This window comes from Equus quagga, chromosome 12, assembly GCF_021613505.1.
Source record: "Equus quagga isolate Etosha38 chromosome 12, UCLA_HA_Equagga_1.0, whole genome shotgun sequence".
Taxonomy (NCBI): Eukaryota; Metazoa; Chordata; class Mammalia; order Perissodactyla; family Equidae; genus Equus; species Equus quagga.
Genome location: NC_060278.1, coordinates 103,768,123 through 103,784,967, shown reverse-complemented (window position 1 = coordinate 103,784,967; position 16,845 = coordinate 103,768,123). Strand labels below are relative to the sequence as shown.

At 41.8% G+C, this 16,845-nt stretch overlaps 1 protein-coding gene across 1 annotated transcript in view; it reads right to left on the bottom strand.

Moving 5' to 3' along the window:
* Positions 1–16,845, bottom strand: part of DOK5 (docking protein 5) — a 151,780-nt gene that overhangs the window by 25,082 nt on the left and 109,853 nt on the right. Inside the window, exon 6 of the mRNA XM_046679457.1 lies at positions 11,183–11,318. Coding sequence (XP_046535413.1) covers positions 11,183–11,318 — 136 coding nt within the window. The remainder of the gene's footprint in view (positions 1–11,182; positions 11,319–16,845) is intronic.

Below are 16,845 nucleotides of genomic sequence, written 5' to 3'. Positions count from 1 at the left end.
CACCTGTACATGGAAATGGATATCCTCAAAGACTGTTTGCCAAGGCCTCTTAAAGCGGACTCGATTGGAACCTGCACCTTGTTTTGGCCTTGGGAGGGAATGGATTGGGTATTCTGGCTTCATTTTTCTTTTTCTCTGCACTCATAAAACTATCTATTCAATCCTTATTTTGTTCATTTGACAAACCTTTATTAAGCCCTGTGCCAGGCCATGAGCTTATTATAGACACATGGGGCCTAGTCCCTGCCCTCTGGTGGCTTAGAGCCTCCAGTGGAATGGCCACTTACTCAGAGGTCAGCTTTTGAAGCTAATGCATAAGGCAAAAATCCCATAAGGTCACATTGAACCTTTAAACTCAATGGCTCAAACTCAATAGAAACAGGTGCTTTAGTGACAAGATGGCACACGTATGCTGGAACGGAGTCCAGTGAGCGAAGGCACGATTTGTGTCTCCTGTCTTAGGTTCACTCTGGAGTGGCGGGTTGGTGGGCAGATCGTCTAGACCACGCAGATACGCCGTACTTCGTTTTCCCGTGCTTCGCTTTGCAGAGCGGGCATAACTGTGCATATTTATGGAGTCCTGCTGAGTGCTAGGCCCTGCCGGAGCCCACAGAGAAGACAGGGGCCTTACCTCATAATCTGACACTGTCATGCTCACATGAACACCATCAGTGTCTTAAAAAACACCAAACAACAGCGCTCAGCCCCATCCCCCAGAGGCCTGGTGCGCCCATTTATATCCCTCATATCCCCACTGCTTCAAGGTGAGTATCTTTCTCCCAGCCCAGCTCACACCAGTTTGTGCGAGTAAAAAGGACTCACTACAAGAGCCCACATTTGTTGAATCTTACTATGTCCCTCCTCAGTGCCTAACGTGTCCTTGCTCATGTGGAGCACACAACATCGTGAGTCATACACCCTATTATCAGCCACGCATGACATATGAAATAAACAAGGGAAAAGGAGGCTGGGCCGTGTAGCTCAGAAGCGACATGCAACCCCAGACAGCCTGGCCCATCACATTCTGGCCCAGCCTTCCAGCAGGGCCTGCCCTACCTTCATGCCAGGAGTTCTCCACCTCCTGCTATTGACCTTCTGGGCCAGTTCACTCTTTCTGTCCCGTGCATTGTAGGAGGCTTTGCAGCACCCGTCTACCCACCAGATGCCAGTAGCACATTCACCCCCTTCCCCCAAACCCAGTGTTGACAACCAAAAATCACTCCAGATACTGTCAAATGTCTCCCAGTAGGAAAACCACTACCCATTGAGAACCACTGGTTTAGGGTGACTCTACAATCCAGCATGCCTGGTTTACATCTGTTATCTACACATAACTCTTAATCAGGGCCAGTCACACAGGGCCCCATGCTCAGAGGGACCTCACACTTGGTCTGATGCTGTGCTATCACCGTCTTGAAAATCTTAATTTTTGAACAGGAGACCCTGCATTTTCATTTTGAACCAGGCCTGCAAATGACATAGCCAGTCTTGCTCTAAACAGGGTTAAACTTTCACTCTCAAAAACGTCCCAGCTGGGAAAAAAGTTCCTACGGTCACCCTTCTGATGATACATAACAGAGCCTTTAAAAGCTCACCATGCAATTTTTGCCTTATTGAATGAAAACTATGAAAGCCTGGTTTACTTGTCTGTAACATGTTGACTGTACAGCCGGCTTTGGTCCCCATGTATACTCATGCTTACACACGTTTTGCATTTTCTATCATAAACTCCCAGATGTACATCTACCCCGACATTTTCCCCAGTAACTGCCACCTTTTGCTACCAGGGAAATGGCCATAATCTTCAATGAAAAGCCATGTCAGGGAAATAAATATCTTGGCAAAAATATAAAGCACAAGAGGTATGTGTTGTTCCCCTAAACTAGGGATTGCAAACCGAATGCCAACACGGGTTGTGCAGGTAGCATAAATGAGTAAAACCTCCTGGTTGTCAATACAACAAGAAATGACAAGAATTATGAAAAACTGAAGACCATTCGCCATATCAAAATGGTAGTCGCTATTCCATTATAACCCAGGTAGGCACGGTGTTACCAGATATTCTCATTTTTTCAAAAGATAGAACTACATATTTTGTGTGAAACCTCCCATTTTAAACATGGGGAACTAATTTAATTTTTTAAAAATATCATCTGTGCCAATACCTTGTAGACCAAACAAAAAGTGGAGTGCATGTGCGAGCCCACAACACCTGCCCTCTAAATCTTTGGTGATCTTAACTCCCTCTCCCTGGTCTGGCCACTTGAGACATCGGCCTAAGATTTCTTACTGCCTGAAGCTGAACCAATGGATAACTTTACCCCTCCCCCTTGCTAGTTGCATAATGGAGGAGGATTTGCATTTTTCATGCGGGGACAGGTCAATGAGTATTTGGGTAGGAACCTACTAAGTGGTTAATTTCCAGTTCTGCAGAAACAACTCACTGTATCTCCCCAAATGCTAAAAGCTTCATAGTTGGTGACAACCATCCATCCTGGCGCCACCTCTGAATGCCCTCTCCATGCTGCATTCGGGTTATCAGATTCTGGTCACGTCCAACACTTTAATATTATGGGGAAAAAAAAGCCACAAAAGGCAGAGCATGTGTCTGATGGGGTAGCCAAAAGCTGGAACCCCTACTGAATGATGCCTATGGTCTCTCTTAAAATGAGTGATTCTGGTTAAGATCATAAGTGGCCTCTGATTTTACTGAAAGGTATTTGAGATTATTGCTTTGCCTTCAGCAAACTCCTAGGAGAAAAAGTGAATCCACGTGGCTTGGCGGGCAGGGACGGGTAAAATAATTGCATTTGTATCTAATGCCTACAAACCAGGGTGTGGAGCGGGGACAGTGAACCACAACCTGCAGGCCAAATCCTGCTGGCCTGTGTTTGTACGGTCCAGAGCTAAGAATGGTTTTTACATTTTTAAAGTAAAAAAGAAGAGGAGGGGAAAGAGGAGGAGGTTGTGGAGGAGGAGGAGGAAGAGAAACAGCAGCAGGAACCAAAACCTAAAGTATTTACCATCTGGCCCTTGCAGAAAATGTATGTCAACCTTTGGTGGAGATGGATAAAGCACTTATTTCCTAACTTCTCAAAATAGATTAGAAATTGTATTGAACTGACTCCATTCATCTCCCACTCCTCATCACCATTCCTATCTTTATCCTCTCTGCCATGATTGACACTGGGAAAACTACATTACTCCCCATGGCCCATATGGTCAACCAGATGCACCCTCTGCCCTCATGGGAACATCTTTAGTTTATGTCACGACCTGCTGTCTTGCCACCATCAGGCTTTCAACTTACAGCCTACTTACGGAGCCACCATCTCAAGTATTAATACCAGTTTTATAGCTTATAAACAAAGCTACAACCTGTTAGCAACATTCAGTTTGTCTCCTTTTCCGGTAGAGGCACAGCCACCAGCTAAACGACGACCACGGCAAGGCTACAGGAGCTTACAGCAGCATTTATGAATCAGCTGAAAGAACTATGAAAACACACCATTGCACGGTGCAAGTTATGATGTTGTTATAAGCGACTGAAAAGAACATGCTCAGAAAATGACTTTTCCCCCCTAATATACAGAAACAAAAGTCACAGCAAATTTACGGGAGAAGGCTAAGTTGCAGAAGTATCTATCGTGTCTGAACAAACAGTTTAGTCTGTCTTAAAATGTCTATTCCTAGATGTTAATCCCACTCAGCCTCTTTTAGTTTCTAATGAATTCATGAGAAGTGCTTTGTGGCTTAACTCAGTTAATTTAATTTTAGCTGAGTAAGGATAGCACGGTTTCTAAAGTGTGGACCAAGGAGCCAGCAACACCTGGATTTAAATCTTGGCTCCATCATTTCTAGCTGTGTGTCCACACTTTGAACTCCCTAGCCATAAAAATGGATATTAGTTCCCAAGTCAATAGAGTCATGTTGAAGATTAAATGTTAACACATGTCTGGTGCCTGGAGGAGTGCCTGGCACATAGCAAGTTCTTAATAAATGTCAGATACATTATCATCACCATCAGTAACACGTAGCAACTGTTGATCATCCTAAAACTCAGCTCAGGCATAACCTTCTCCAGAAAGATGCCCTTGCCACTTACTGGAAACCCCATTTCTAGCGCCTGGAAATTTCCCTATCAAGCTTTTAAGCTCCACAACACATATTTTTTTAAATCAGTATCTCTTATCACACATTTTTATGCATTCATAGTGAGGGAATCCTCTGTCTCCCCCACCAGTGGCAACAGTTGTTTGCCATATGCCAGAAGTTCAACTATTGTTTCTGTTCCTACAAATATAATTATGTAGCCATGGTTAAAAGAAATTAAATGGAAGAGAAAGACATACAGTCCCTTCCAGACCCTCAAACCACAGTCCTGCTCCCCAAGGGTAATCAACATTCCCAGGTAGGTGTGTATCCCACCGGAAGTTCACTTTCTGTGCTTACAAAGTGCGTGTGGGCCTGTCGTGCTGCCTCTTCCTCATTTACTCCACACACCTTTGATATTACTGAGGGTGACTCTCTTCATGCTCTTGAGCTGCCTTGTATACTTCCTGTGACATCACTTGCCATCATTCATCTAATTATCCCCTTTGGGTGGACACTGAAGCCGTCTCCAGTTATTTCTGTTATTACAAATAAGCTCCCCAAGAATGGGAACCTCTTCTCCGGAGTCATTTCCCCAGCACCTCGTGGAGAGGAGGGCTCAGCAAATGTTGGTTAGACATCTAGTGTAAGAATAAAGAACCACTCCCCCCAGGGACACTTGTGTCCTCACCATCTTTGCTTCTGCTAGTCTATCTTCGGGGTAAATTCCTAGAAAGACTATTGCTCAGAAAAGAGATGCGTGAATTTAATTTTGATAAATACGGACAAATTGCCCTCTAATGAGACCACAATCAATTGGACTCACAGAACTATATTGCTGCGTATGTGAAGGGTATAAATCATAACTCCTTATCTAAATTTGAAGCTCCTTTAAAAATGCAAAGGATTTTTTTTATGTTTTATTTTATGTTCTCCATAAGACCTGCCATATTGCTTTGCAAGCAATAGATAGGTGTTTGATAAAAGAAGTTTGAATGATAATTAATAGACCAGGATATAAAAAGGGTTTAATTCAGAAGGGGACAAAGCCAATAATTGCTTTATCAGTACACCAATTAAAAAAAAAAATCTATAGGTTAACCCAATCAACCCATAAGCAGAAGAGGTAAAAACATGTTTTGGTGTGAGACAGTGGAGGATGTTGAGTTGTGAAAAGAGTATTTATACATAGAAAACGCCAGCAGGCAACGGTCTCTTTCAGCATCTGAATAGTAATGAAATCGATTCTATGATTTCTTTGATTTTTCTCTATATTTAAAAAAAAAATTGCGTAGCATATTGCTTTCTAAATTAGGTTGAAGATAAATGATTTTGGCTTCCAGAATGGTGGACGAATTGCGCTTGAATTCTACAAATTCACTAGCAAATTTTATTTGCAAAACTAAGTTCGAAAGTAAGTCTATCAATTAAACAAACAAAAAAAAAGAGGAGATGAAGTGGAAAGAGTGAAAAAGTGTAGTTCAGATTTCACTCTCAAACCTGTGTGCAGTCAGAGCTCCAGGGTATGAGGGAGAAGTCACCCAGGAGCCTAAATGTCACCCTGCGGCCCCCGAGAGAGCCTTCTTCATTGCAGTCATTCTCCACCTTGTCGCGCTTGCCTTGAAGGAAATTCTAAAAGTGACAGGCCCGGACGTGGAATGAGGAACATCCCACACACCGCCACTCCTTGCTCCAAAATTAGACTTTGTCATAGACACTGATCTCCAAGGTGGCAAAAATAGCTAGCTGCTCAAGGGAGCCCCGAGCTGTCCCCACAGTCTCCCTGCAGCTTCTCCGGCTGCAGCTGGCAGCTGATGGCAAACAAGCTTGCCGCCCCATCTCGTTCAACAGTGAGTCCCTCCCCGGGACTCCAGGCCCAACCCCACTCCCTGTTCTAGCATCCTTTAGAGTGAAGATGAATAACACACTGAATGTAAAAAGCAAGGAGGTGAGAGAGGAATTATGAAATACGAGATTGCGACCAGGTGCCCAAACTACCCAAAAAGGTGGGATTTCTTTAACAGTGATTTTTTTAGATATACTCTAAGTTGATAGATATTTCTGAAAAGTACTCTGATATTCAAGGTAATCTGAAAACACTATGACTATTCTTAGTAGAGACATAGGAGGGACACAAAAAGCCTTAAAACTCTTCAAGGGAGAAAGGTATTGTAGCCAGATGCAGAGATTTAGGAACCAGATAGAACAATGCTACATTCTTGGCTCCAGTGGCAATGAGCTCTATGGCTGCAGGCAAGTGACTTGACCACTCTGAGCGTCAGTTTTCTCATCTATATGAAAGAGAGAGTGATTCCTTCCAGGCCAAGGGTCATCAGTAATACTGTCTTGAATTGTAAGCCCCATGGGAGCATGGGCCTCACCTGTCTGATCACCACTATATCCTAGAGCACATTATCAGAGCATATTCGGTCCTCAACAAACATTTTCGAACGAACAAATGAATGAGAATGAATGAATGAATGAATTTACCTCACAGAGTTACTGTGGTGATTAGAGAAAAAGCAAGTAAAATGTCAGGTATATTGTAGAAGTTTTCATAAATGGTAGTGGCTGCTATTACTAAAGAGCCTGGCATATAGCAGATGTTCAATAACCAAATGGTATCATTAGCAAAACACCACAAAGTAGGAAAAATATTTAAAAGTCAAAATCAAAGCACCAAATAAATATTATTCCAGAAGTTTGCACAGTGTGGGGACAGACCCTAAGGTGGCTCCCAGGATTCCTCCTCCAGCGTTCATGCCCTGTGTGTCTGTCCCCTTCCCCGACTGTGGGAAGCATTTGTGACTTGCTTTGAATCAACAGAGTATGACAGGGAGATGGGATGTCACTTGCATGACTATGATACGTGGGACTGTGGCTTCCACCCTGCAAGGAGACTCTCTTGCTGGATTCTATGAAGTAAGCGGCTTTGTTGGGAAGGCCCATGCAGCGAGGGACTGAAGGTGGCCTCTGGGAGCTAAGGATGGCCTCCATCCAACAGTCAACAAAAACTGAGGCCCTCAATCCTACAGCCACAAGGAACTAAATTCCATCAATAACCACGTGAGTTTGTGAGTGGATCCTTCCCCTGTCTAACCTTGGGATGAGACTGGAGCATCTTAACCTCATGAGAAACTGAAGCTGGAGGCCCAGGTAAGCCATGTCAAAACTCTTGACCCGCAGTAACTTTGAGATAATCAGTGTACTGTTTTATAGTGTACAGTTTGTGTACTTTGCTATACAGCAACAAAAAGTTAAAACATGTAGTAATGTAGGCAAGACATGAATTGGCCACAGCATGGGTAGCCACTGCCCAGAGAAGGACCACTGGCTGAGAGTAACAACAGAGAGAGGCAGAGACTGTGGAGATGTGAGGATCCCCATTCTATCTAAAGAGGGCAGACACTACTGGACACATCTGACTGTTGCCATGTGGGGATGCGAGAAGAGTGTTGCCAGATCTTTTCACTTTTCAAGATAATACAGAAGTCTGAGTTTTATGTGAAACCTCTTAATTTTTAAATGTTGGCCACTAATTTGGAGTTTTTAGAATGGCAGTGAGCTAATCTCATGCATGGCAAAGAAAACATGTTTAGGGGTTGATTCAGAGATAAGGCATAAAGTGGGGTTATCTCAGCACGCCTCCTCCAAATTTGAGCCCCACTACTGCCAAGCTGGTGGCCTTGGGCCTTCAATCCAAGGGTCATTGTGAGGATTAGAAAGTATAAAGAAATTCTTTAAAATGTTGCCTGTTACAGAGTAGAGATATGATACATTTTTATTATTATTGTATAGTTTCCTACAGCTCTTGTAATAAATTACCACAATTTAGTGGCTAAAAATAACACAAATTTATTCTCTTAAAACTCTGGAGGCCAGAAGTCCAAAATCAGTTCCAGTGGGCTAAAGTCAAGTTGTCAGCAGGGCTGGTTCCTTTTGGAGGTTCCAAGGGAAAAGGCGTTTACTTGTATTTTCCAACTTCTAGAGGCCACCTACATTCTATGGTCACGTCGCCTTCTTCCACCTTCAAAGGCATCAGCCTAGAATCTTCAAATCTCTCTCTCTCTCTCTCTGCTCTTTCCTTCCATCATACATCACCTTCTGTCTGAAGACGCCTCCTGTTTGCTTCTTATGAGGACCCCGGTGATTACAGTGGGCCCACCTGGATCATCCAGGATGCTCTCCCACCTCAAGAGCCTTCACTTGATCACCTCTTGCAGAAACCTTTCTGCCATGTAAGGAAACATTCACAGACTCCAGAGACTAGGATGTGGACATCTTTGGGAAGCCATTATTCAGCCTACCACAATTATTATTATTATTATTATCATTTTATTCCCTGATCAACAAATCTCCTCTTTTTGACCTCTGGGACTCAGGGTCACAAGTCTGATCCAAACAAATTCACTCAAGGTTACAACTTCACAGTGGCGTGGGTCCCACAGTGAGGCATTCTGTCTGTATTTGTGGTCTTGGAAGTTTCACAACAGCGGCAGCTTACAGTGGGTTAGGGCCTCCTAATAATGAGGCTAACCCAGAGGTTATTTTCGCCATCTTTCTCCATTTGTGACGCTGGCTCCCTCAAGAGAACCAAGCCAGCAGTGACATAAAGGCAATGCCTAGATGAGAATATAGCCAGATCTGTGTGGATCCAATCACCAGAAAACTCAAAACTGTAAGCCAGGGAGGGTAGGCCAGTTTCATTTGTTTCATTTTAACCTGGTATCTCTTTCCTCCCCTAATCAGGGATTGATCCAAGTGCACTGAGTTTCAGCATTTCACCATCCCCAGTTTAACCTCTTTGAAAGCCAGATCCCATTTTGAAGCTTACTCATTTCCACCTAAAACAGGATGTTGTGGCTTTAAAATCACATTCATTTTGTAGAACTCATTAAGCATACAGCAAATTAAGAGCAAAAATTATTTTCCAGTTAAATTTGCAAAGGGATGATCTCAACGAATTAATCATATTCCTGATTAATTTTAGCGAAAGTAATGAGAGGGTTGTAAATGGAAAAACGTGTGTGTGCAGAACCCGCCTTTCAAGTGCAAAACAACTTATGCTAATTGATGGTTTTACCAATAAGGTAATCTTGGAAGAACTTCTTCAGATGTTTAAAGGCATCTAATGGGATAGCTACACAACTTTAATGCAACGACATGTTGCCTTGTAGGATTGAAGTGACTTGAATTCTACTTTACAGCTATCTATCTATCTATCTATCTATCTATCTATCTATCTATCTATCTATCTATCTATCTTTCACCCATCCTCTCGTCTATCCATTCACCCATTTATCTATCTCTATTGCAATATCCAGAATTGGTAAGCATATGGAGTTACGGAAACCATGCTGCATTAGTTCAAAAAGAACATTTTTAAATAGTTGGGGGAAAAAGCAAAGAAGACTATTTCATGATATGTGAAAATTACATGAAATCTGAATTTCAGTGTCCATTAATACGGGTCTTTTTTGGACCACAGCCGTACCCATTTGATTACGTTTTACCTGTGGCTGCTTTTGCATCACAACAGCAGAGCTAAGTTGTTGCAACAGAGACCATCGCAGGCTACAAAGCCTAAAGTATTTACTACCTGGCCCTTTACAGAAAGTTTTGCTGATCCCTGCTCTAAAATTCCAGGGCACTGCATGCATAAGTCATTTGGGAATAATCTGGGCTGCTTTGGTATAGATCATACTACTGGCATGCTTTTCCCCCTCTTTAAATCCAACCATCCTACGTGTTTAAACCAGGCAGTTTCAAACTACCCTACTCTTCTCATGCTAACCCAGCTCCTCTTGGTTTTACAGATTTCATTCCAGATGTGAAGCTCTTTGCATGTTGTTTGCAGCCACAATGCATGACTTGCATTATTTAACTGTTGTCCATTCAAGAGCTCATGAATGTATTCTTCTTAAAGGAGAAACACATGAATCCTAGTTCTCTGGACAGGTCACAGTCCCTAGCACAATGCAGTGAACAGAGTAGGTGTTCAGAGAGAGTGTTCACATATGCTCATGTGTATTTGTTTGTGGTGTCTTTATACATTGATGACTATGAAGGTTTATCAACCAGAGATGGCAAATGTGTGGCTGCGGGCAGGATGGGGTCTATAGACAGACCTTATCTGGCCCACAGCATTACTGTTTTGTTGTTGGTTTTAAATGAAATTAACTTCCAATAGTTATAAACTAGAAGATATTATATACGGACTCAAATCCTTTGCTTCTCTGGAAAAAAATCAAGAAATCTCCTACATGGAGCCCATAATCTCATGTCAAGAGCTGTCAAGTCTTGGGCTTCTCACACTTCACTCCAGTTTCCCTTCAGCCCTCTCTCTCACATTTTCTTTCTGGTCGCTGTTGACATTTGAAATGATAACTTCTGATACAGCTATAAACATACTTCTACAGGTAAATAATCCACATAGCTGTGTCTACAGATGTCCATACACATCCAAATTGATTTTAATGTACATACTCACTATAATGGAGTGAATGATTACGCTCCCCCCCTAAATTCCTATGTTGACATCTTAACCCCCAGGGTGACAGTATAGGAGGTGGGGCCTTTGGGAGGTGATTAGGTCATGAGGACAGAGCCCTCATGAATGGGATTAGCGCCCTTATAAAAGAGACCCCAGAGAGCCCTCTCGCCCCTTCCGTCTTGTGAGACACAGAGAAAAGACAGCCATCTACGAATCCAGAAGTGGGTCCCACCAGACAATGAATCTGCTGGCACCTTGATCTTGGACTTTCCAGCTTCCTAGTGAGAAGTAAATAAATTTCTGTTGTTTATAAACCATCCAGTCTATATTTGTTGCAGGAGCCCAAACTGATTAAGACAAACACACATTTATAATGATTGAGGCACAAAGGAGATAAACAGGAAAGTATGGTTACTGTGTTACTAACTGGCTGCTTTGGGCTTTCCGAGGATGGCGTTTAATCCAAGGAAACCATTGCTGACTACAGGAGTAAACCAACTGCTCAAATAATGCTCGCCATGTTTTTCAGCAGAAAGATTCCAAGGTTGCATTCTATAGTTGTATACACTGGGTCATAGGAAGAAATGCCACACGTACCATTGAATTTTTCACGCTCTGTAGCAAGCGCTCATGCTGCTCAGCTATGGCCAAGGCAGCAGAGTGCACTTTCCGGTAGATGGCCTCCCCATCTCGAGTTTGAAAAATAAACAGCCCTTCACCAGTCTCACACATCCTGTGAAAACAAAAACAAAAGGCTGCTGAAAACCCAGCTCCTAGACACTCAAGGCACCGAGAGCCTAGAATAGTCCATGAGACTAGGCCCGTTTATTTTGTATGAGGTTAGGATTCTTGTTCACATGTAGTAAACAAACTTAACTGGAATCAAAACTTCCAATTAACTGTTATTAATATGGGCAGGGAACCAATCAGTTTAGGATAACACAGTGTTGAATGTTTTTGTCAAGAAGCGAAGTGGAAGATTAATAAAAAAGCTATTTCTCGATTTTTAGTATAATCCCTGTATTTGGCCTTACCACTCTCAAAGAGGTTACCTGTGCAACTGCGTTCTCATTATAGTCTGTGAATCAGAAGCGACGCCATTCAGCTCAGAGGTGAAAGGAGGATTCTGTGACTCTCACATTCTGCTCTAATTTTCCTTACAGATAATGGCTTTAAGGATTCTTTCATTTCCAAAATCACAGATCAAATTTTACTCCAGGTTGTGATGGATCAAACTCAGCTAAGAATTTTTTTTTAAATGAGTACGACTGCTGAATTAATGTGTGGAGCATAACAGAAGTTCCTCAAGGAACGCTATACAGGTTTCACAATTAATGTTAAGGATTAAAGAGAAGATCATCTCTACCGTAGACTGTTAAAAAACGGAAATGGGGGCTGGCTCTGTGTCCTAGTGGTTAAGTTTGGCACGTTCAGCTCCCTTGGCCTGGGTTTGGTTCCCAGGTGTGGACCAATATGACTCGTCAGTGGCCATGATGTGGTGGTGACTCATATACAAAATAGAGGGAGATGGACACAGACGTTAGCTCAGGGCAAATCTTCCTCAGCAGAAAGAAAAAAAAAAACCAGAACAGAATTCCATTAATAAGGGGGGATTAGTACACACAATTAGGCAAGAACCAAATAAAAGTGTTCTAATTACTAAGTATATTTTATTATATATATAGTTTATATATAATTATATATAGTTACCAAATATATTTAATGACAATATTTTTAAAGAACTTGGACAAAATTATGTGCAAGTATATTTTTTAAAGTTCTGATTTTGATACATACATATATCAACAGTAAACTAAGAGGTTGTTTTTGTTTCTTTGTTTTAAAGAACCTAATGATTCTGACACAATTCCACTCCTTCCATCTTAGAACCTCTCGCTGAAAAATTGAATACTGGCTTTAGTGCCTGAGTTTTGCTCAAATCTACAGAAATGTTTAACACAACATGGAAACCAAGCAAATTTCCAACCCAAAACCCTGTTAATTATTTCATGTACCCCAGTCTATGCAATTAAAGCAGTAAAAATAGGAGGATTTATCCATATCTAATTTTCCACACTTGGCCCAATACCAAGGCCATATGACAGTTTTCCGCATATGTGGCCTGGCGAATGTCATCAGTCAAAACCTGCCTTGATAAATTTCAATAATATGGGCTATGTGAAAAGAAGAAAGAAAAAAACGAATGGCTCTTTCAATAAGCTAATATAAAGAACTAGCTCATGAGGTTGATCACGTGATTTTAATTATTAAGTCATGCTAATCCAATGAAGGACTAAAAACTAAAATTCAAAGCATTTTCACTCAAGTCCCATTTCCTTCCTGAAGATTTCCTAAAATACTTCAACCCTCGCTGCTATCCCCCTTTTTATTTAGGCCACCACTAAATTTTTGACTCTACCACTTGTCACCTAATTCTGCAAGGTCTTATGTTTTTCACACACCTTTTTTCCATCAAATATGGGAATATAATTCATTAAGAGGAGGAAGTAACCTCAATTAATTCTTTAAGAGGAAGAAGAGGCCTGTTTCCCTGAGGGTGGAGATCATTGTTGATTTACTTACTTATGCGTCAACCTTGGTTCCAGAAAGGATGAAGGTACCTGTACTCAGAAACACTTGTAGGAGGATTGATTAATATCAAACGCTGCAAGTGCATTTCTCAAACTTGACAATCTAGTAGCTTTTACAGTTTTTGTAACTGCAATCTCCAGTAATAAATTTGGTTTCGATTGTGACCCAGTATATGTCTATCTAGCCTTTTTATCTGTCATCAATTTATAACATGTTGATATTTTCTATTCTATTTGATTTTTAATACTGATGGTGAAATGCTTAAGCTATATTCTGACCCACTAATTGGCAACATCTACTCTTTGAAAATCACTCTTTTATCCAATGTCTGCATTTGATTAACATAATGAATCCGCAACCTTCTTTTAATGACATTTGAATCTCTAAATAATTATTGTAATGAAAAACAAATGAATTCAAAACAATTATAGTATTAAGTATTCTTTTTCAAAGTACATAGACTCCCCTAGCCTCCATGTGAGGATCTGAAAGCACGTGTACTCACACATACTCAAACATACTCTCACACACATTCACAATCACACCACTTACCACTTACAGAAAGGACCAGGAGTCACAACCTTCAATCCCACCAAGGTTTCACAAAGAAGGTGAATGGACAAAGTGGCTCAGACACACCACAACAAAGAGCAGAGGAAGTGTGGCTAATGAACAGTGGCCACCAGGCAGCCCTAGTCAGGATCCATATGGAGGATGGGAGCCCAACATGGCCATAGCTTCTGATCGTTTAAGAGAAGCCAGAAATCTTCATTTTTATGTGAAAGAAACTGAACTTTTAATGCTGGCAACTTACTCCATTTTATTTCTTTAATTTGAGGGGGCTAAAATATCTCTATGGACCAGATTTGGCCAGGAGGCCACCAGTTTGCACTAGAGACTAAATGCACTCTTTAGAGCTCTAAATAGAACAGAAATTAGGCCTTCAGGTTGAATTGTTGGGACTTTTGTCCATGCTGTTCAAAAGCACACATCCTTCAGTAGGATGGCATGACCGAGGAAGTTGATAATAAACAAAAATTGGCCTTCAGATGCTCCTCCATAAGGTCTCTTCTGACCTCTGCCCACAAGTTCTTTTATTTCATTCACCTCTCCCAATGGCTTTGTTTGGTACTGTTTCATAAGCAGCTTTATAACCCATTAAAAATGTTACTACAGGCCTTCGTCAAAATAATATAATGGGCAAACTTCCCAAGGCAAGTAAGGAGAAAATAGGAGAAAAGAAAAAAGGAAAGAAGAAGCACAAAGAAAAGCACATTAAATAGCCTAATGGTCTTACATAACCTAATACAGCCACATCTGCTTCTCATCTCCGGAGAAAACACAATGCAGAACAAAGACGTTCTAATGGGGTCACCCACAGCATAAGTGCACATACACATTTTGACTTTGATGGTTCCGATTCCTTTCTTTCTCCTTACGCATTGACTTTTGCCTTGGACACTTTTCCAGCGTCCGAAGTGGTCCCAAATGCCCCAGCACTCTTTCCTTATGGACTTACACTAACAGAAACCAGTGGCTAGAAACCCAGAGAAGGTAAAATAATGAGTTTAAGTTGGACCTTTCCTACATCCTTTGTAAACATAAGGATTCAGATACAACAACATTGTGGCCATAGAGATACACTTAGTTTTGAATCTCCCAATAATTATTTTGCCGAAATGATATGCCTGTCACTCCAAACCATGGATTATGCAACTGGTCAAGAATCCAGAAGAAAATCAAGAGCTCAGAAAGTATTGGGAAATTCACTCATTCACGCACACAACAAATACCTATGAAGGCAGAGTGAAACAAGAGGCAAGACTTGGGCTCCACATTGCCTGACTGGGAGCGCCCCTTACCAGCTGTGTGACCTGATACACATTATTCAACCTCCTAAGGCTGCATTTCCATTTGTAAAATGAATAGAATGATAGTAACCATCACCCAGATATATTGAAAGTATTACATATGATATGTAGATGCACAAAGTAAATCTTTACTTAATGTGCACTTCCATTATTCCACTGGAAGGTAAGCTCCATGTAGACAGAGATTTTTTTCTGAGTTATTCCTAGCTTTTCCACCAGTGGCCTATATTGGGTGCTTCATGAATAACTGCAGAATGGCTTGCGAAAGAGCAGGAAGTGCTAGGAAAAGGTGTAAGTGCGTACCTGACTCAGGGGATTGATTGAGCCACCCTGGGGAGAAGAGAAAGCCGGGAGAACAGTCTAACAGAAGTAACTGCACATAGGATGCCTTGAGGTGGGACAAAATCAAGTGACTCCAACACATTGGGAATAGGGCGGGAAGAGGGAAGTCTATGTGCCAGGAGTGCGTGAACCGAGCATGCGTGTCCTGTGACGATGCTTCTCCCTATTGGTTAGTCACCACCTGATGCAACAGTTTGCACAGGCACCGAGTGCCCAACTTCAGAAACTCTGTTCCCTCTCTTTGCCAACGACACTTCACACCGATGTATACTAATAGAATTGAATTTTGGATGAAAATAAATTATCTCAAGATGGACAGTATTAATAAGTAAACTTATGAGATGAGAAAGCCAGTCAGTTCCATATTTCCTCACTTGCAAGACATATTTTGTGCATGTTCATGTGTGTGTACATGTGTGTTTAGAATATTTGGACATTGCCAAAAGCAGGATGTATCTTATCCTCAACATGTCTATTTAAGGTACTCTCCTCTTCTCTCTAGCCCTGCAGAAGTGGTTGTTAAATCAATGTTGAATTTTACATTTACGATTACATATTATAATTGAAAGACCACGGTACTTAGACTAACAAATCATAATAGCTGCTGTGACGGGTATAAACAAAGGTAAAAACATGGGCTTTTTTTGAGGAGTTTATCATTTATTTGGTTAGACAAGACCTTCCTATGTGAACGGGTCCAGGAATAATCTATTGGTGGAATGAGCCACATTGGTCAGAGGAGCAATTAAGAAAGGAAAGGAAGAGCTGGGAAGAGGGGTGGGGTCAGCATTAGATAGTAAAAAAGAAAATTAGGACGCCAACAACCTGAAAGAAACAGATCAGAAGCACCTTGCAGAGAGGGACACAAAACTGAGAGCAAAAAAACCACAGAATGTTGACATTCTTTTGTCTATAAGAGCGAGGCGAGCTACAAATCCAGTCGGAATAAATGGAGCATGACCCCTCCCCCAGCTGTGGCTATGGCGATGCCAAAGGCACTATGACAATAAAACACACACAGAAACACAAAAGGAAGCAATCAAGAGGCTTAAGCACAGGGGATCAAGTAGCTTCATTTTGAAGAAAAATCTGAGAAGGGGTCCGTAAGGAGCTTATAATATAGGACAAGTGTTCTCTACATCGACACAATTGACGTCAGGAGTATTGACACGGCCAGATCATTCTTTGTTGGGGGGCCTGAAACAAGAGGATGAGGGAGAATCTGACTCACACTTAAATGGGAAAGAGGCTTATCATATACAAGGCAGCTTCTGGGTTCGGGGCGCTGTTGCTTCACTCCAGACTGTGTCCAGGTCGGGTAAAGACCGCATCCTGTACTTGTCTTCCCTGTCCCAAGCTTTGGCATCACTGTCTGGTTGTGATCTCAGCTTCAGAGAAGGTGGCAATTAACTCTCCTAGTGCCGTGTGTGTGTGCTGGGAGTGGGGCATGCTGAA